We start from the raw sequence: 20951 nt of genomic DNA on the forward strand, positions 1-20951 counted from the left end.
TTAGGTTGCAGGGTGGAGAGCAGGGAACAATTCCAGTTTTGGCACAGCTGTGCTCTAATTCCTTGAACACACAAGGGAAGAAACACAGCGAGGTTAAACAAGGGTCACTTAACTAACGATTCTACAGAGCTGGTGAGCATTATGACTGCATGTGGCACCTGAGTGGAACTTCTTACTCCTAGCTGTGATTTAAGTGGACCTCTTGGTTCATTTACTCGTGGAAACTCCTGCTGTTGGGCTTTTATCATAGTTTTTTGAACTGCCACTAGCAGAAGGGGGTGCTGAGCCAATCAAGTAAGAACAGCCACACCTGCCCTGTCCGTCAAAACTTCCCTCTGTTGCACAACCCTCTGCACAATTCCCCAGCTGGAGGCAGTGCTGTAGAATAACAGTAGTAAAACATGACACTTTTATCTACTACTCGGCACTTCTCTACCAGGTACTGAGGGAGCTACAGCTGGGCCGTGTCCCAGAAGGGGATTAAGGAAAAGTGGTTAAATACAAAAATAGCCAAATGTAACTGGGGCCCCAGCCTAGCCCTAGTTTTACACCAGCTGGATTACATTACCATACAAGGATCCTTCACGCTGCTCCGCTCTCCCATCCTTGTGGCGCTGTGGCAAGTAACATTATTTTGCACTTATTTGTATTATCCCTTGCTACTTAATGACTGTGTCATCCGTCCTGAGACACCCCTTCTCAGCCAGCATCAGTCTTCCTGTCAACACGCCAGGCACACTGCGGTGTAGTCCGCTCCCAGCCCGCCACTCCTGGCGACAGCTGTTCAGTCACCCGCTCACCTGCATTTCTGGGCAGGGACGTGCCGCGCTGTGACGGGCTGGGGAGCTACAGGCGAGCTGCCCCCTCCCCAGAAATACGCCCCCGGCTTTGCGGCGGCAGATTCTCCTATTCCTGCCCCCCGGCCCCCACCTCAGAACTAGGTTCCCCCCTCCCACGGAGGGCTGAGGACACCGCTGGACCCCGGGGGCTGCAGAGCCGCCCTGGGTCTTTCCAGCCCGGCCCCGGCCCGGCCCCAGGCGGCGGCCTCGTTTCAAGGCCCGTCTCCACGGGCGAGATTCGGGCGCAGCGGGGAGCCAGGCCTGACTTACTCCGGGACCGGCCGGGGCTTCCCACTCGCGTTAGGCTGAGGCGGCCGGACACCCGCCTGCAGCGCCGCGCACCTGCCGAGCCACGCCACAAGCCGCGGTGAGGGGCGGCGCCGCGGGCCCCTTAAGGCTGCACCTGCCAGAGCCGGGGCAGGAAGCGCGGGGGGGTCGGCTCGTCCCGCCCCGCCCCCAGCCGGAGGCGCTTAGTTCTGCTTTGCCCCGGCCTCCCCCCGAGCCGAGCCGAGCCGAGCCGGGCTTGGCTGCCGCCGCGAGCCTGGAGGAGCCGCCGTCGGGGTAAGAGAGCGGGGCCCGGCCCGGCCCGGCCCTTTGCCGGACGCTGCGGGCGGGAGGATCCCGGATGGGGGGACCTGAGCGGCCCGGCCAACTCCACCGGGCCCGACCGCCCTCAGCCTCCGGCGCGGTACCACACCCCCCGGCCCAGGCACGGCCCTGCGGGGGGCCCTTCACCCAACACCGTCACCCCCTTACATGGGCCCTGCCTCCCCACTGCAGACACCCCCAGCCCTGTGCCCTGAGCCAGCCACGGGCGACCTTGGCCCCCCCCAACTGCTCCCCTTTACAGCCCCACCTTGCCCCCAGTAGGCCGATCCCCAGTGCCCCATGCAGAGGCTGCTGTGGGGTATCCCTGCCAGGTAAATCCAGCCCCCAGATCTGTTACTCCCCATGTTTGTGCCCTAGGGCCTGGGGGAAATGACACGGCCCTGCTTGAACGCACAGACACTGGCTGTACAGCAAGCAGGAAACATCTTGAACAAAAGGGCAGAGCTTGAAAAATCACATGGGAACCGCTGCTCCCCCTACCCCGTGCAAAGGTGTCCCGCTCTTTCCTAGCCACAGGGCAAAGTATCGCTTGTGCAAGCTCACAAACACCACAGTGGACTAGGGGAGCGGATGGCATGGCCGCTGGGGACCCAGCGCTGCCTCCCAGCAGGGTGCTACCATAAACGGAGGGGCAGACGTTCAATAATAACCAGGCAAGTGAACGGCAGGCAGCATGTTCAGTAGCCACTGCGGAGGTATGAATTGCACCTTGATTGTCTATAGCTGTATCATCCCCATCAAACCAGCCTATAGTCCAGATCCCTTCGCTGCCTGTCCGAGTGAAACCCAGTGTGACACACAGAACCGAACAGCAGTCATGGCAGAAGTTCCCAAACCCAGACCGTTTCCCTGTTGGAGAAGCAGTATCGCCTCCTCTGGGGCTTCTGCTATACCTAGCCTCCCCTCTCCTGGCGGTCAGTAATCCATAGATTCCAAGACCGGAAGGACCACTGTGACCATCTGGTCTGACCTCCTATATAACAAAGCACACAGAACTGCCCCCAAAATAATTCCTAGAGCAGATCTTTTAGAAAAATATCCAATCTCGATTTAAAAATTGTCAGTGATGGAGAATCCACCACAACCCTTGGTAAATTGCTCCAATGGTAAAGTACCCTGTTAACAACGCACACCTTATTTCTAGTCTGAATTTGTCTAGCTTCAACTGGTGGTAGAAAATTGTTCTTTCACTTCTGCTATTTTTCTTCTTTTGTTGCAGATTCTCCTTATAATAAGCCTGGGTGTGGGTGGGGTCATTGCAACACTGAATCACAAGTTTCTGATTGCAAGGGGTTGCAGAGAGCTCGGAAAAAGATCTGAGAAGTCATTTTGGTTTAAACTAAAGGAGAGAGACAAATGCTGCTCTGATTTTAATTAGGCATGTGTCTAGGAAGGTTAAGTTTGGTGAGGGGTTGGTGCATTCAAAAGTGAGCAAATGCGTGTGTGATCGCATGCACAGTGTTCTTGCTGCCAATCGGGCGAGTGATCTGCCGTGTGGAAAGAACCTGGGAATTGTGACTTGTAGACTTGTGCAGTATTGCCACTCCCCAAGAATGCCAAAATTCAGGAGTCAGACCCCAAAATTCATGAGATTGGAAAAGCTAAAACACACTCGGTTCTTTTTATTAACTTGTTGTTTTTCTAGCCATTAGATCACACTCGAGTCAAGTTTTTCCCTGTAACCATTAGGGCTAGAAACTTACTGTTAACTTTTTTAAATTGAAAGCTGAGAGTCTGACACAGTCACACGACTCTAGGCGGTGGGGCTTTAGGAAATACCCCAGCTATTGCAATGTTTGTGAATAGAAACACAAGAGCTGGCAGGACTGCGCCGTAAAGAGATGTTTTTTCTAGAATGTTTTTCTTTTTGGGTCTAGTGAAAAATTCTCTTCCAACTATGGGTGAAACGTTTTCCCAGTTCTGGAAGGTCTCTGACCAGAAGGAGAGCGAAGGCAAATCATTTCTGTCCAGGAAAATGGCTGGTGAGGATGAAGTCCCCAATTACGCTACGATCAATGGAGGAGACTCTGCTGCATCCTGCATGCCCTGTGTGGGCACTGTGAGTCGAGGCTGCGTCAACTGCCCCACGTGCCAGGGAACAGGAAGGATCCCCAGGGGTAGGTGGTTCTCATGTGTACTCGGTCAGTGGTTTCCAACCTTTCCAGGCACTTCACCAAAGAGACCTGTTTCTTGCTTCTCACTCAGTTGTGCACCCTATGGAACTTCAATCATGATGGAGCATTGCATGCTGTGACCTGTAATCTCCATCTAGGTAGTAAAGAAGAGAGAGCCTGTAATTGGCTCCATCTTGCGTTAATCAGTGCAAGAATTGGGGCTGTTGGAAAGTATCAGTCCAGCCCTAAGTTAGCAAAGCTCTGTCTCTATCCTAGGCTGAAGCCAGTGTTGGTTATCTGAGTTAGACTACTGCATCCCTCTGAATAAGGCAGCATTTGTAACGAGTACTGATAGAGCCTAACCTGCAGTGTGGTGCGCTGCAGCCGGATGTGCCGTGTTCATTCCTGCACCCAGTGTGATGCACCTGTTATAACCTGCACCTCTTCTCTTCTGTCTTCCAGAGCAGGAGAAGCAGTTGGTGGCTCTGATTCCATATGGTGACCAGAGGCTGAAGCCCAGACGCACGTAAAGTCCTGTTTCTTTCTTGCTGTATTTAAATGGGTGCAGCATTACAGGAGGAACCTGTTTGCAGAGGCTCATTTAAAAACTTTGTTGCTCCTCGGGCCCCAAACTGCAGTGATTTTGATGCCAACGGGGCGTCCATTCAGTGGTGGCAGTGGGCCACCCTAGCACTCCTTGATGCAGGAGGAAATGTTGGCTGGGATTCTGGGCTAGTTCTGTCTGAAAAAGGGCCATGTGGGCCTCTAACTCCCAGCAGTGACAAGCAACATGTTTCTGGGGTAGAAACCCACCTCCTCCTGGCCCCAAGGTGAACGTGCTGCCACTGGAGAACACACAATCCCTTCTCAGGCCCGCAGCACCTGGGATCCTGGTGCTCACTGTGCATGAGCTGACTAACGCTTTCCCCTGTGCTTGTCCAACCTTGTGGAGGCAGGTCTGCTGGCCAGGCTGTGTCTAGAGCCCAGTGCTGGGCCAAGTGGGTTATGCTCCTTGGATGCTGTCTTGCAGGAAGCTCTACGTGTCCCTTGCTGTGACGATCTGCTTGCTGATGTCGTCTCTTATCATATTCTTCCTGTTCCCTCGCTCCATTGCTGTGCAGCCCGCAGGGCTGAATGCCTCCTCCATTGCCTTCAATTCCACCACGGCCAGCATCAATCTCAACATGACAGTGAGTTCTCCACTCGGAGCTGACAGTGACAGTGAGCTGGGTGGGGTGGGGTCTCTCCTGAACCTCCCTTCTTTGCTCACATCCCATTATCAGTCCATAGCTTGCCCCACTTCTAAGCCGTGGGGATAGCACTGCAGGCCAGTAGCGAGCTAGCTGGCAGAGCTGTGTGCGCACAATGGGACAGCAGAAATGAGCCAGTGTGTGCTGGGGCAGGAGGTATCGCAGGGTAAACACAAGCTGACTATGTAACAGATTTTGGGTGTTGCATCTCTCCTACACTTTCAGCTCAGCTGTGACTGGGCAGCCCAGGGAGGCATGTAGGGGGCAGGTGAGGAGTTGTGCTCCTGTAACTTACATAGCCAGTGACTCTCACCAGTGTGATTCTGGGTGTTTACAGATAAAACCCTTGGGCCAATCCTCAGCAGAAGGGAATTGCCGTGGCCAAGCTATGAGTGTCTGAGGACTGGCATTTGGCAAGGACCAGCTCTCCAGGGCAGGGGTGTGCTGCTGCAAAGTCATTGCATGGAAATCTTTAAGGGGAGCTCTACAGGATGTGTTTCCCTCACTGTGTGAGGGCTTCGGGTTGAGTTTGTCTCTCTCCTTAGAACATGCTGAATGTAACCAACAACAACTTCTACCCAGTCACCGTCATCCAGCTGGACATTGAGGTCTTGCATCTGTCCCTGGTGATAGGGAAAACCACCAAAAGGAACCTGCTGAACATTGGCCCTTTGCGCAGTGGCCAGGTGGGTGCGGCTGCTGCCTCTTGCTGCCCTGTCAAAATGACTGGCCCCCGTGGGTGGGGGGAGATAGTAGTCGGATGTTTGACCCCCTTCTCTGTTGCCTTGTATTTTAAAAACCATTTCCTTGAATAAAGTTGATCTAAATAAGCCACCTTCCCCCCCCCCCCGCAGATGTCCTTTCATCTGTTGGGGCCCAGGGCAGTCCTTAGCAAATGAGGGAGGCAAAAAACTGAATGCTAAAGTTCCATATGGGTGTTTCCCGCAGTGGTTCATGCTGTGTATTACAACTGTGTAGAGATCTGCCATGTTATAACTTGGTCCAACACAATGGCAATTGGATGTAAAATACCAGCTCTGAGCCATGTGGAACTGATGGGATAATCTTTAACGCTTTGTGTGCTTCAGCTCTCTGGGATGCCCCTGTATATGGTTACTTTAATCACTGTAAATCTCCGGCTAACTCTTCTGTTTTACTTGCAGATATATTATACAGTCTCCAGTCAAATACTGGACTATAATACCTAGTAAGTATTTCTGAGACTTCCTTTCCTGGCTGGTAAATAACATTCATGTTTCTGGGCTTTTCTCAAGAGGCAGTCTGGCATAAGGTTATAACTTGGTAGCCTCATTCTCTGTGCCCTGCAGTGCAGCTGAGAATGGGTCCTTTTGAGTTTTGTGTGTGTAATCATGTTGGGACAGAAATCCAGCTGGTCTATTTTAAATTCCTTTCCAGTTCTTCTGCATTAAATGTTTTCCTAGCCTGCAACTGACTAGACTGCATCTCTTTCAAATCTCATACCCATCACAGATTAATAAACTTGAGTTTGGAAATGCCTGATACACTTAACTGCACACAGGTGGAATAATTTGTATATACCAGCCCCAGTCTCTGTGAATGAGCAGTTTGCTGCAATGACAGCTTCTCTCCAGGCATGTTGTATGATCTGTTTCCTGCTCTACCAGTGACAGGGGAGGTGTCAGGTGTTGCCAGAATGTGAATTCTCCCATCTTGTTCTGTTTGATGCACTTGCAGGGAGGATGTCAGGTCTATGCTACAAACTTCTGCTGGCATAGCTACGCCTGTCAGGGGTGTGATCTCTGACCAAATTAGCTGCGTTGGTAAAAGCCCCTAATGTAGATGCAGTTAAAATGGCACTTTTGCAGGATAGCTTATCTTGCCCAGGAAGGAGTGGGGGACATGGCTGGAATAAGCTTTGTCGGCAAAAGCACAGTTGTGGCAGTCAAGCCTGCCTCCACACAAGGAGTGCTTTGCCGAGTAAGTATATTGGTCTAGCCACAGAGGCAAAGCCTTCCAGAAGTAGACCTAACCAGAGACGCAGGTAGGAGAAACTTGTCCTGTATCCTCAGACCTGGGTTACTCTGTGGTGCAGAGGTGTCTTGTGTAATGAAAACGTATTGCAAAATTAACTCTGTTTTCTATCTCCTAAGCAACATCTGCACCTGGATCAAAATCAAAGTCCACAACGTTCTGCTGCACATACAGTAAGTGGCATTTGGTTAAAAGCTAATCACTCTCAGTTGATCTGCGCTGCCCCAAACATTCCTCACTGGGACAATCTGGATTTCTCTTCACATTAGTGTTTTCAGAGATCAAGACTGTTTGAAATTTTAATTAGTCTTTCCCCTGGTAGGTTTGCAGCTGCTGGCATGGGTGTGTAAGAGTTATTAGAATTCTAAGGGGAAAGTCACCCGAGCTATTGGTGCATAGGGATGTGCCCCCTGGGAACTCCAGCAGTGCAAACCTCAAGTGTAGATCAGCAAAGAGGTGATTTGTACAGTCGTACTGGTTCACCTGCATTGGGAACAGATATGCCCTGTGTTTGGGATGAATGATGCACTGCAAGGTGTCCTGGGGAGAATGAGTTTGTCCTGTTCCCCAGAGGAGAGATCCTATCCATCTACCATGTTGGGGCAGCAGAATGACCCAGACTGGTGCTTGAGATCTTTAGCATTTGAACTAAGACTGCAGATGGCTGTGAGAGGAGGGTGCTGTGGGAGTTCCTGGCCAGGAAGATGGCCTGAAGGCATTGCACTCAACTTGATAGCACATGAATTATGCTGCATTTTGAATGGCCCAAACCAGGAAAGCCAAGAAAACTTTGCCTCCTCCTATGGAGGTGGGAGTGAGTGTGGGCCTCATGCTGCTTGCTGCACAGCCTTTCCCGAGGTTGGCCAGTAATACGACCCAGAAACTGATGAGCCACTGACAGAGCTTTCCAGTCTGGCTCCCAGTGCAGCAGTGATGACAACACTGTACTTGATCATGGCTTAGACATAGTGCATCCATGTCTCTGTAGTACATTCTGGGATGAGAATGGTTTGGCCCATCTGCCCTAGCAGTTAAACAATCTGTATCCCCTCTGTATTGAGACCTGCCATTGGCAGGGCTAGTATTGATTAGGATTGTGTGAGCACCTGCAGTGGCACTGGTGCTCGGCCACAGATCCTGCAGCCACCCCATCCATCTGCTTGCAATATTTTTCACTAGCTGGAGGCTGAAGGTGACTCAGCGATGACCTTTGCTGCCTCCCTTCTGTGTTGCGCCACTTCCCAACGGCATTAGCCCTGTGGTGCCGGACACGGTAGGGCACAAACTGCTCTTTGTAGCATTGAGGACAGCACGGGAGGCTTTGTGTGTGTGCAAGAGGTTAGTGTGTTTGGCATGAGTGGCCCTTACTGCTTAAGGAGCAGGCGGAGCAGCAGAGAGGCACAGAGACCATTCATGCTGTAGCACTGAGTGGGCCCAGTTTTAAAGACTATATTAGAAGAACTCTGCAGATTCCTGGTGGGGGAGAAATTAATTCATTCTGAGGGAGCCCCCAACAAATGTGTGAAACTGGGTGGCTCAGCCTGACTCATGGTGTGAGTGGTTTGAAGCTGCAGAGGGAGAGAGAAGAGTGGTTGGGAAAGAACACAATGGAACTCTTCCTTAAAGTGAAATCCCAGCAGAAGATCTAGCTTGTTGGTTTCAAAACTCTAGTGAAAATCAGATGGATTCTTGTTGTGATTCTGCATTGCAGGGGCACCCTGACCTGCTCGTACCTGTGCCACTCGGAGCAGTTGGCTTTTGAGAGCTACCAGTATGTGGACTGTAGAGGGAATGCGACGCTGCCTCACCCGCTGTACCACCGCCCACCGTGATGGGGCCAGGGTGGTTGGGCCACCAGATGACATGGTCTCCTGTCACAAAGGCCATTTGTCGCAGGGACACATCAACTCCTGGGGCTTCTCTTCCAAGCCACTGATTTTAAACAGGACATTTGGCTCTCCCTTGGAAGCATACTTTCAATCTGCTGCTGTCTCCTGGTCAGAGACTGACAGAACTTCATGAACTTGGGCTATGTGCTCTGAATTTGCAATTCTCATTGGTATCCTGTATGGTGGAAGTCAGCAGAGAGTACACTGTGTAGGGAAATCATTGTATTAGCTGATCAAGAGAACTGTACTAGATTATTAGCTATCTTATCCTGTGCAGCAGTATTTCACTATTGAACTAGGGGCGGCAGTAACCTGGTGGTCAAATCAGTTCTTCCTGCCCTAGAACATTTTTGTCTGTGCCATTGATTCAGTGTCTCACAAGACTGGTGTGTGGCCTCTTGTCTGGAGATTCTTGGGTACCAGTCACACCCCCAGCTCTGTGAAGCAGGGAGAACCAAACTTGAACCGACATCTAAGACTGGCTCTTGAATAACACACAGCGAGTAATGGTTTGCAGAGAGGGGGAAGGGTGGTGGGAAGGGAAGTAGTGGTTGGTGGGTCAAGTTCCTCTGCCAGGGAGGCGGTGAAAATATGTTCATTCTCTGGCGTCTCCTAATTCTACCCGAGGGATCGTCTCGCATGGAGGGTTGCGCAGTCCATCTCAGTGCAGCATTCAACATCTGTCCTGTACCCAGAGTGATCATATTGTGCCAGAGTAAGTGCATCCTTGCAGCATTGGGGGGCAGGGGAGGGTTTGCTGCTTCCCGGCCAGCAGAGGAAGGTCAGGGGTCCAGCGTGCATTCTGCGCACAGCACGTGCCATTTGCTGTGATGCTCCCTTGTGGGCTCCTGTATTAAGGAACTGAATGAGTGGCAGGAGACTTACTTGGATAAGAAAAGCTCAGTTTGGGCAAATGCCAGGAAACACCAGCTGCCATTTATACCTATTTAGAGCATTTCCTATGCGGCGAGGAGCCCTGGCCATTCTTCTACCCTCTCTCCAGAGATTTATATGTTAGACTCATTCACTGTAGGAACAACTCAGGCAATTGAAGCACACACACGTTACTGCATGCTAGACCCAAGGATCTCCAAAGGTGAGCACCCTCCTTAGATCCCAGCATTGCTAATGATTGACACATTCTCCCTGGATGGATGTACAGAAGTTTCTGGGCATATGATCTGACCCACCGCGGCCTAGCATCAGCCAAAACACCTCTCCAGACAGATGGGACATGGAGGAAAAAGCAACACACATCAGAGTAAGTGGGAGAGGAAACCTTTGTGCCTCAGGAAAGAACTAATCATTGTCCACAAGACCCCTGCCCTGGGCTGGCACTCTCAGCAGAGACACCAAAGAGCCTGACCTTCCTAGAGGTCCCAGCAGGACTATGTGCTGTAACTTGCCTTTCATCCACCTGCTCTGTGGATCCAGAGGCCCAGTCTCCAGGGCTCCCAGACTAATGTATTTCAGCAGAGCCATATTAACGGTTACATGTCTTTTTCTGACTGTTTGTATGTTCCATTAAAGTTGCAATGGATTAAATCCCTGCATGAGGCAGGGGTGAGGAAGCATCTTGTGTTCTGAACGCGCCAGTTGCCTGTTAACTTTTGTCCTTTTCTGTCATCTCCCAATGTATGTTTGAATTTGCCACGTTGGTGCATGTGCTCTGCTAGTCTCTTCTTGCTGTCCCTGCCTCTGGCACAGGCGCTGAGATCTGGCTGGGCCTGTGTTACATGCCTGCATCAGTTCACAAATAAAAAGGGCATTGTAAAATCAGAGTGCTGCTTTCTCCTTAGGGTGTCTGCTGGGACTCCAGAGAATGCTGACAGCCGGGAGCTGATTGCCTGGGAAGGCAGTCTCCACTTAGCTTTACAGTGATGCCTGCTGGCCCGTGGCAGTCACTGCACATTAGGGCTTACAAAGGGGTGAGGCAGGCATAAAAGGGGAAAACCAAGGCCTCCATGAAGGTGTATGCTATGCATCCCCGCCCACGAGAGCAGTGTCTGGGGACACCCATCAGGGGTTTCTGCAGCTACTCTCTGCAGGAGGCCTGAGGCAGGAGCTGCCCTCATTGGGGGGTTGTGCATAGCATCATCCTACAGGGCAGCTGTTTCTCTCTAGCTGTAAATATAGAACATTGAGATCAAATTCTATTTACAGGCCTTTCTTCAGTATCCAATCACCACCCACACCTCAGTGCATTTTCATCACAACCCATCCTTCAGGAAGGGGGGTGTGACTATTTCAGCTTTACTGATAAAGAATTGCAAGGAAAGGGACTTGCCTGAAGTCATGCAGTGAGTTAGTGACATGGCTGGGACCTGGACCTAGATCTCCTGACACCCAGTCCTGTTCTTAAGGCACAAAACAACTCCTCTGCCTGATGCTTCAGTCGGTTAGAATTTGGCCTCTTAACTAGAAGATTTTTTCCACTGGAGCGGGAGAATGAACAAAACTAACTTGGATTGAGAAAGATAATCTGATTCCTGACTTACTGTAAGAAGCTGAGTAACGTTAATAAGGGCTAAAGTTGTCACTGTGTTTATTGTCCCTTCCATCAGAATTTTGTCCATCAAATCCATTTTCGGTGTATGGACAGATGACACTAGTTTAAAAGTTTCACATCAGTTCTTAAGGATGCTGCTTGCTTTATCTGGTTTATAACTCAGCTTAGTGTTCATATAAAGTACCTGGCCTTGGTTGGTTGCAACACTCTTGGCAGGGAGACTGTCCACTCACTTTGCAGCAAAGTGCAAATGCAGGATGCCTTTGAGAGACCATACCTCAGTGGTCTGTGGGATGGGGAGAGTTTATTACACATTAAGGGTTACAGCCCCTGATGGGAAGTGGCAGGCAGGTCCTTTGTGTTTCTTCATGCTGATGGATTTGTTATGGTGTTGGATTCAGCTGCACTTGTCTGGATCTCCTGGGTGCTTAAAGGCAAGTTACTAGGTGAGGAGTCATAACTGCACTGTTGGTTACTCGGTCATCACCACTGTTGTATGTATTGCACAGCCTGGAAGGGTAAAGAAAGATAATTTGCCTCCATGTTTCTTGTGTATAATGGAAAGGTGAATAGCAGCTGTTTTATGTCCATTTTATATTTTGAGGGGTATTTTTAAAAGATTTAAAAACAAAACGAACCATTTTCTTAACACTCAGAACTGAATTTCAGACAGGTGGGAATTTCCAACAGTTTTGTGCAGAACTCAGAGGAATTTACCTCCAGCAACAGTGCAGGTGACTCTCTTGCTGATAGTTGTGCCATAAAACTCCTAGTTATACCGGTATAGAGGTGTTGAACTGGAATAAGTTACGTGGCTGTATGCACTTTTATACAATGTAACTGCATTTACACCAGGAACACTTTGCTGCTCTAACTATACCGCCATAGTCGTGGCAAAGCTTCTCAGAGGAGATACACCCTAATTCTTGATGTGGACAAGATTCATTGAGATGGCTGTAGTGGCAACAAAAGATGAAAGCTCTGAAATCTTAGGGAATTTCCTTGCTGAGAAATCATGGAAAGAAACAACCAGCTAATTCTTATACCCAACTCCTTTCTGACCTCTTCCCCATCAACTTACTGTGTATCGATGTGGCAGTTTTGCACTGCTTATCGTCACGTGATGACACTTGCATGGGCAGCACTGGCAGGAGCATGTGGCTTCTGAAACAAATCTCAAAGTTACTAACCAAACTCAGTTGTCTTTTCAGAAACTCTCTCCAAATATGAATTTATTTTACTAAATGCCTGTTCCCCGAATGATGGCAAAGCCATGGAAAGTTGTAGGACAACCCACACAGCACCTGTGGGACAAAGGCAGATTCACAAGAATTACTTGACATGCCTTTGTGTTGCTATTATATTGCCTTAAACTGCAACAAGTGGTAAGAAGATCAAATGGAAAAACTGGTCCAAAGAAAGGGATTTGCAATAGTGCATTAGTTTAGGAGTAGCTTTACCGGTTTATGAAGCTAAAATTGAAGCATTGACTTTATCTTTAGAACACTTGATAAAATGCTGCATGAGAAATAACTGCCGCTCTGCTTTTCACTCCCATCTTAATAGTGCTGAGGAAACATTGACTGCTGCAATTCAACTCTGGAGTCTGATAGGATCAGATCTATTAAGGACTTGTCTATACGCAAACGGGAACTGCACTAACTCTGTTTTAATCCACACTTTTCATGATTTTGGTGCATTTCTGTGGACCCGTTTCTATCTTAGGGTCTTATTCTACTGTCCATCAGTGAAGTAACAGGGCCTTCTGCATAAAATTGGAAGCAATAGCGAACTGCATGGTGGAGTTCATGCAGTGTCAGGCACTCAAACTCTGTGGAGGAGCAGGGTTTTAAATTTTAAAAACTTTTATTATTTTACTTTTATTGGTGTTTTTAGGTTTGTTTCAGAGTTGCAGTTTTTTGTTTGGGGGTTTTCAAGAAGATGGGGAGTAAATGTGTCAGTCCATCTTTAGGAGAGTATGGCAACATTCCCTAATGGATTAACTCCTTTCAGCCAGAGAGTGTCCTGTTCTGCTTAAGTGGAATCAAAATAGGACACTTTTAAGTGAAAATAAGTCTTGCCCTAAAATAACTGACTGTCAGCTAAACTGATGATGTTACTTAGATTCCATTTTTTGTCTAATAAACCCTTTGTTTACACTTAGCACCTGATTTTCAGCTGGGCCTCTGTTTTTGGAGGTGCAGTTTTCTAACCTCAGATCTTTGTGGCTGTATTGTTTCAGGTACAGTTATTGGGGGGTGCAAAGGCATAGGCTGCTTCTGAAATTCTAGGCCCTAGTTTGAATTTCAAGGTGCTTTACAACCACTAATGAATTAAACCTCATACTTCCTTCAGACAGAGTGGGTAATGGAATCCAGGAGCCCTGACCCACAGTCCCCTGCAGTAGGCACTGCAGTCCGTTTTTAGAAATCATCTGAGGGTCTGTTCTGCACTTTAGTCATTGACTCCCTTCTCCTGTACATCCTGTGCCCTGCTTCAGTTACTCCTTCACTCATCTGTAAATGTATTATTCACCAACCAATGCAGCCAGAGCTGGGCCATGACTCGGGAGGGAGCCAATTCCTCTCCCTACAGGACCTTTCCCCCGTGCTGTGAAGGGCAAGGAGGGGGACGCTTAGCGCATTCTTCCGCTGCTGGTCACACACAGTGATCGGTGCAGCCAAGGCTGTGCCCACCGCATTCTGGGGAAGGACCAGGCCTGATTGTGCAGAGGTGCTGAGACCCCGCTCTTCCAGCTGAAGCCTGGCATGCAGTACCCTGCAGGACACCCGAGGATTAGTGGGGCAGGTCGCTGCCTGGGGATGCAGGGTCGCCCTCTGGGCCCAACACTTCGGGTCCTGACTTCCACCCCCCAAAAAGCAGGTTCACCAGTCACTTAAAGGGGGGCCCTGTGCAGGACCGGGGCTGCCACGAGGGCTAGCACCCAAGGCCGCACCCCAGCCCTGGCATCTTTACTCCCGACTCTGCCAGGCCCTGGGGGGACCCCCCCCCCCCCCCAGCTCCTCTCACCTGGCGGGGCGGGCCGGGGGGGCTGCAGGTCGCTTGTGCCGGTTTCAGGCCCCTGCTGTGGCAGCTTCGCGCAGGCAGCCTCCGCCTTCTGCAGAGGAAGGACCGCACTGAGCCGCCGCCGGGCCAGGCCCCTTCTCCCGCCCCGGCCCCCTTCTCCCGCCCCGGCCCCCTTCTCCGGCCCCGGCCCCGGCCCCCTTCTCCCGCCCCGCCCCGCCTCGGGCCCGACCCCGGCCCCCTTCTCCCGCCCGCCCCGGCCCCGGGTCCCAGCTCCCCGCCCCCCGCGCACACCTGCTGGAGGAGCTGGTTCCGCCTCCTGCGCTCCAGCACCAGCTGCCTGCGCCGCGCCTCCCAGTGGTAGGCGGACATGGGGCCGGGGCCGGGGCCGGGGCCGGCCGGGGCGGGGAGCGGGGAGCGGGGCCGGGACTGGCTCTGCTCAGGGGGGCCCCAGGCCCGGGCCCGGCCTCACAATGCGGCGGCGGTTGCCAGGCAACCGGGTCCGGGGAGGCGCTGCCGGGCGGGGGCTCCTCCCTCGGGCCCCGCCCCGGCCGCCGCGGCTCCCCATCCCCGCCAGGGGGCGCTGCTCGCCCGGAAAAGTTCCCGCCCGCCCGCCTGCGAGCCGCCGCCGCCGCCGCCGCTGGGCCCCGCGCCCCGGGATCGCTCGTGCCGGTACCGGCCGGCGGCGGAACCAGCTGCGCCCCGCACAGCCGCCCGCAGAGTGCAGGAGGCAAATCGCGTCTTCCCCGGTGCGCAGGTGGGGAGCTGAGGCGCAGGGCGATGAAGTGACTTGCCTGACACCTCGCAGGGACCCTGTGGCAGAACCGGGACCTGCATCCGGATCTGCCGAGTCCCAGGTCGCTGCCTACGCCCCAGACTTGTTTGAGGTGCTCCTGATTGTTCACACAGCCTTGGGGCCAGCGGGCAGCTCTGCCTGCCCAGCACTCGGGGTGTGCGCCAGGTCGCATATTGACTGGCGTCTATCTGCCGCAGACAGCAGCAGTTTAGTCCCTTAGCCCTGTAAGATGGTGTGTGCAGTGGATCCGCTGGCAGCAGGCACTGTGCAATGAGCGGTGCCTGCCTGCTGAGGGTCACCACCATGAAGGCTGGCAGGAGCTGCAGCCTGGACAATGCCTAGGACTGATCGCTGTCACTCAGCGCACACAGCCTCCTAGAACAGGCGCCGCCTGCCTAGGACCTATATTGGATGTCATGGTCGCCTGTTAGCGGTCACTTGGTGAGCAGTGTCTGCCCCTGACAAAGGGACCTTTCATTCTGTGCTTGAAGGCCCACCTAATCCTCAGCCGGTCCTTAGAGACTGTCTCCAGCATAGGGAAAAGCAGGGTGCTACTGCCACTAGCGGGGCGTTATTGTGAAAACAAGGCTTGGCTCTGGGGCCTGCGCGCCTTGAGGGTCCATTGGCATTTCCCTCTAGTTTTAGATGCTGAATATTTCAGGCTTTTCTGTGAGGGCCATTACCCTAGTATCTCTGCCGAATGAGATGTGCAGGGGAGCGCCTGTAGCTCTCATTCCCCTGGGGGAGAAGGCTCTGCTTGGGATAAGTGTGTGGACGGGCTTGATTTGTATTTGTCGGGTCAGTTCCCTTTCTCTTCTCCCCGCTCCGCCCCATATACACAGGCTGTACTGGGAAAGGCGACAGCGCCCGCTGTGATGGGAACAGCAGGAACCACGGGCAGGAGGCACCGAGAGGAGTTTACCACGGGGGGGGGGAGCAGGGGGGAAGTTTACCACGGGGGGGGGGAGCAGGGGGGAAGTTTACCACGGGGGGGGGGAGCAGGGGGGAAGCTGCCGCGTAGAAAAGCTGCATGTAAAGACGAGCTCTCCCCCGCCCCGGCCCCGCGGGGAGCTGCGGGCTGCGGCCTCCCTCAGTCCTGGGGCTGCCAGGTGCAAACAGCTGGAGCCAGCTGTGCACAGCGGCTGGCGTTGATTGGCCAGGCGCAGTGACGTCACGCCACGGGGCGGCTCGGAGGTTTTAGCTCGCTCCAGTCCCCCCCCGCCTGCGGAGCAGTCTCCAGCTGCGCTCGCCGAGGCTGCAGCGCGGAGCGGGTCCGTGGAGCTGCGCGGCTCCCTCCTTCCCTGCCTGCCGGGCGAGCGGCTCCGATCCCGGCCCCTATGGCAGGTAACCGCCCGGGGCTGGGGGCTGCACGGCCGGCGAGCGAAGCGGGCAGGGCTGGGGTCATGGTGGGGAAGGGGAGATCTCCCGAGGGTCCCCACCGACCTGGCTCGCCGGGGCGCGGGGCACGGGCCAGGGATTGCCCGTGGGACGTGGGAGAAAGCCCGGGGGACGCTGCCCGCGGCAGAGGACCGCGTGAGCCCGGCCCTCGGCTCCCTCCCTTCCCGGGGGGCGGTCCCCGTTCTCACACCGGCTCCCGGAGCGTCGGCAGCGGGGCAAGGCACCGTGCCCTCCCCGGGGAGCCGGGCTGGCCGCTCGGGGGTCTCCTGCCTCTCCTCGGTGCCGGCCGCGCTGGGGGGATCTCGGGGGCCGGCCGGCCGCCTCGCCCCGGCTCACCCGCTCCTTCTGCCCCTGCAGCCCGGAGCCCGCTGTAGCGACCGCCCCGAGCCGCTGCGCCTGGCCGGCGCGCCATGGGGAACCAGCTGGCGGAGATCGCGCTGGCGCCGCCCTTCCTGCCGCCCTTGCAGGCGCTGCACGTGGTGGTGATCGGGCTGGACGCGGCCGGGAAGACCTCGCTGCTCTACCGCCTCAAGTTCAAGGAGTTCGTCAAGAGCGCGCCCACCAAGGGCTTCAACACCGAGAAGATCCGGGTGCCGCTGGGGGGCTCCCGCGCCGTCCCCTTCCAGGTGTGGGACGTGGGGGGCCAGGAGAAGCTGCGGCCCCTCTGGAAATCCTACACCCGCCACACGGACGGGCTGGTCTTCGTGGTGGACTCGGTGGAGGGGGAGCGCCTGGAGGAGGCCCGGGTGGAGCTGCACAAGATCACCCGGACCTCCGAGAACCAGGGCGTCCCTGTGCTGATCCTGGCCAACAAGCAGGACCGGGCGGAGGCGCTGTCGGTCTCCGAGGTGGAGAAGCTGCTGGCCCTGCACGAACTGAGCTCCTCCACCCTCAGCTACGTCCAGGGTTGCAGCGCCGTGGACGGGCTGGGCCTGCAGCAGGGGCTGGAGAAACTCTACGAGATGATCCTCAAGAGGAAGAAGACGCTGCGGCACAGCAAGAAGAAGCGATGAGCCGCTCGGGGAGGCTGCCCTGCCAGCGCCCTGTGCCTGCACCAGCACCAGCCCCACCCGGCTTGTTAGGGGCTGGGTGAGCTGCTCCGGTGCCAGGCCCAGCACAGCTCCCTGGCAGCTAAACCTTCCGTGTAGACAAGGGACTGTGCTCTCTGGGGTCTGTCAGCCCGCCCGTGAACTCCGCCTCCTGGACTTGGGATGGTTAAATTCTGAGTGTGCTACAGGGGCTGGGCTGGATCTGTGCCCGTGGGCTGACAGGACCCAAGGAGTAGGAAAGTCAAAGCCCATCATGTGTCAAAAACTGTTTAGAAGAGACCTACTGTGGGGTTAGGAGACTGCAACCTGATGGCAACATGCATTAGTTAAAACACTGCAACTGGCTTTTCCATGCTGCGTGGGTGTTAATTTCCACCATTGCTAAAGGAAGGGTGGGGGAGGGGAAGCTTTGTACTACTGGGATTTTTTATAAACCATGTGTGGGGGTTTTTTGGTAGGAACTAAACTTAAGTTATTAAACAGACAAATTGGATAGCTGGGTGTGGCCCTGTCTTTTTACCTTAATGTTGTCCAAGTTCATGCTTTCTCAGGAGTCCCAGCTCTCACTTGGCTGGATCAGGACAAAAGGCACATTGGGATGAAAGGCAGGACTGCCTTTCCTTTAAACCAAAGACCTCTGCCATACGGTTGGCTTTCGTCTTTACTGCCATTTAATGACAGAAGGATTTTAAATATAATCTAATCTCGCCTTGTCTCCATGCTGGGGGAGTGAGCGCTCATGGGGGGTCCAAAGAAACCAACCAAGTCTCTCTGGCTGCTGCATTAATGAACAGTAACAAAAGCCAAACCAGGTCGTGCTTTCTCAGAGGTGGTAAACCCTTGCAGCTCCCATACATGTCTGCATTTTTATATCATGGCTGGAGTGGCAACTAATGATGATACAGATCCTGGCAAAGAGAGAGATTAACTCTCAGGCTGTAGGGTTTAAACCAGTCCCCAAGTACTGGAGACAGGATGAGCCCTGGGCTGGGTGAGACAGCAGATTATTCCACTCTGCTACTGTCGTGTTCTACCTTCCTCTGGAGCATCTGGTGCTGGCCGAGCCAGGAGACTGGGTTAGATCTAGTGTGGCAATTCCTACCACCCTGGGAATGGTAAATCTCAAACTTCGCTCCCCTGAAAATCTAGACCAAAGTCACACTTTGCAGTGGCATGTGTGGGGCTAAGGAGGTGTCACTGATGAACATGAGCTAGGAGCCGTAAGTAGCTGTGAAAAGCCCAAGGTTTCTCACTTCCCCCACTCCCACCTGGCTGGGATTGTGGTGTGGATGTGCTCAGCCTGTCTCTAGGTCCCTGGCTGGTAGCAGCTGGGGCAAAGAATGTGCTATTCACAGGCTATAAATGCCACTAATGCTCCGGTTGGGTGAGGTAATATCTTTTTATTGGACTAACTTCTGTGGGTGAAAGGGACAAGCTTCTGAGAGCTCAGGAGCTCTGTGTAAGCTTGTCCCTTGCATCAACAGAAGTGGGTCCAATTAAACGTATCATCTCCCCCGCCTTGTCTCTGAGTATCCTGTGCCCAACACAGCTCCAACACTGCAGTCTAATACCCAGCAATTCTAAGTGCACAGAGCTGACGACAAACTTGGTTGCTTGACGAGGAAGAGGGTGGGGGGAAATAAGCAGAGAGAAATAAGCAGTTCCTGTGAACACAAGACATTACCCCCCCTTTAAAAATGTGGCAGTAAATGCAGGAGGGGCCAGAACAGCTGCTGCATCAGCTCCGAATGTGACTGAGTAAAAATAAGTGTCTTAGCTGCCCCACATGCTTGAATAAATATTGGTCCCTGCAGGATTTATTCAGTTTAAACTGGTCCTGGGTGTGTGTGTGTGAGAGAGAGAGAATGTGTAGCTGGGACCCTTTTCAATGACCAAGGTTATACCTTTATATTAACCTTGTTGCTGCCTGGGGTGTGGCCAGTAGTTTGTGGGTCAGTGTAGGGGCTGGAACCCCCTAAACTGTGTCTGAGGGTGTGATGGCTCATGGTCCTGCAGAAGGTGAACAGTTCACAGCCTGAGCTGTATGTGAGAAGCTCTAATTTCCCTTGTCCAGCCAAAGAGAAGGTGCAGCCTCTGGCGAGTGAGGGGCTTGTTTGGCTCCATGGGAAGGACCAGCAGAGCCTGGGGAGCCAAGAGGTGATTTTAAGCTCAGAGACCTGGACCAATCACAGCTTCTCACGCAGCAGGGAAGGAAGGCAGGGAGAGGGGAATCACTTCTCCCTTGGTATTAGCCCTACACATGCCCAGGGTTTGGGCGAGTTGCCAAGGCTTACGGGGATATGCAGCAAGGGATTGCACATAATTTGCCCAAGAAGCTGTTTAAATAATTGGAAGAGCTTGTAAGTGAGGTGGTTATGCTGGCTGGCTCGCTCTGCTTTGGCCCCCGAGGAGGCAACCCCCAGCACTGCCCCAGCGTTACCTTCGCACCCACAGGGTGTCCATCACAAGGGCCCAGAGCGGTAAAGGTATTTAGGTGCCTCATCCCATGAGCTCCCAAGGGTGGCAGGTACCTAAGTGAGGAGTGGGGGGGGGGCATGTCTGAGGAACGGGGTGAAGAGGGCCTGGAGGAGGGATGGGGGTGCAGGTGCTGAGGAGACTGTTTCTTTTTGGGCTGCAGGCAAATTAAATGCTGTGAGGATTCTTGGATGCAGCAGTGGTGTAACTGTGTTGGTCCCAGGATATTAGAGTCAATATCTTAAAGAGCCTCACCCACCTTGGCTCTCTAAGGATTCTTGGTGCTTGTGCCAACAGCCCTGTTGATCTGTGTTCTAGCTGATTTCCCATCCCCTGGGCGGGCAATGGCAATGACCAGGGAACCCCTCCTTCAGAGTTTACTACTGAAGCCATGCCCAAGCAGTGAGAGCTAGAGAATCAAAGTTAACCCTGCTGCTGCACTCCCCCCCCCGCTCCCACCAGCAAGAGACAATGAAACGCCTGGGATTGTTTCTCTTAGAATAAAAAGAGATGACTAAAAAGGGACATGATAAATGTATATAAAATAATGGTCTAGGGAACAGATGGTGGGAGATTCTGCTTTCCTCTGTCTCCTAACTTAGGAACATAGGATCATTAAATTAAATTTCAAACATTTGCATAATGAGATTGTGGAACTCATTGACACATGATGTCAGTGTGGCCAAGAATGCCGCAAGATCCAGAGGACTTGGATGAGCCTACGGATAACAAGACTACCCAGAGTTATAACAGGGAATGTTGAAAAGGGTTTTGGAAGGGAGCTATAAAGCCTCATGCTTCAGCAGCTACAGCTCAGCTCCATGAAGGAATGTAGGCACCGCCCCCTCAGTGCCTCAGGCTAGTGAGAGAACATAAGAATGACGATGGCTGAAGTTAGGGCACCCATGTGGGAGGTGGGAAACCCAGGGTCCATTCCCCCTACTCCAATGACAGTTTCATATTTATTCAGTGAGGAACAGCTTCAA

At 53.1% G+C, this 20951-nt stretch overlaps 2 protein-coding genes and 1 long non-coding RNA gene across 6 annotated transcripts; 2 read left to right on the plus strand and 1 right to left on the minus strand.

The window, feature by feature from the left end:
- The first annotated feature begins 2106 nt into the window (after positions 1–2106).
- Positions 2107–13085, plus strand: TMEM106A (transmembrane protein 106A). Of its 3 annotated transcripts, XM_067541422.1 has the most exons (8): positions 2107–2143; positions 3326–3565; positions 4025–4088; positions 4593–4752; positions 5358–5498; positions 5976–6019; positions 6945–6998; positions 8537–9737. In XM_067541422.1, the coding sequence occupies exons 1-8, from the start codon at positions 2122–2124 to the stop codon at positions 8655–8657; spliced, it is 846 nt and encodes a 281-aa protein (XP_067397523.1). In that variant the 5' UTR covers positions 2107–2121; the 3' UTR covers positions 8658–9737. The 3 variants fall into 3 exon arrangements, with proteins under 3 accessions (XP_067397523.1, XP_067397521.1, XP_067397522.1); XM_067541420.1 differs by lacking the exons at positions 2107–2143; positions 8537–9737 and adding an exon at positions 12790–13085 and having other exon boundaries at positions 2424–3565; XM_067541421.1 differs by lacking the exons at positions 2107–2143; positions 8537–9737 and adding an exon at positions 10514–11811 and having other exon boundaries at positions 2425–3565.
- Positions 11243–14672, minus strand: LOC137148538 (uncharacterized). The gene is made up of 4 exons (XR_010918531.1): positions 14542–14672; positions 14254–14341; positions 12305–12387; positions 11243–11733 (listed from the first exon to the last, which is right to left on the minus strand). It is a non-coding gene; the product is annotated as an uncharacterized lncRNA (long non-coding RNA).
- Positions 14588–19053, plus strand: ARL4D (ADP ribosylation factor like GTPase 4D). Of its 2 annotated transcripts, none has more exons than XM_067541425.1 (2): positions 14588–14607; positions 16799–19053. In XM_067541425.1, the coding sequence occupies exon 2, from the start codon at positions 16852–16854 to the stop codon at positions 17452–17454; it is 603 nt and encodes a 200-aa protein (XP_067397526.1). In that variant the 5' UTR covers positions 14588–14607; positions 16799–16851; the 3' UTR covers positions 17455–19053. The 2 variants fall into 2 exon arrangements, with proteins under 2 accessions (XP_067397526.1, XP_067397525.1); XM_067541424.1 differs by lacking the exon at positions 14588–14607 and adding an exon at positions 16262–16387.
- Positions 19054–20951: the final 1898 nt, after the last annotated feature.

Source organism: Emydura macquarii, unplaced genomic scaffold, assembly GCF_026122565.2.
Source record: "Emydura macquarii macquarii isolate MOO-44397 ecotype Brisbane River unplaced genomic scaffold, CSIRO-AGI_Emac_v2 contig_629, whole genome shotgun sequence".
NCBI classification, from domain to species: Eukaryota; Metazoa; Chordata; order Testudines; family Chelidae; genus Emydura; species Emydura macquarii.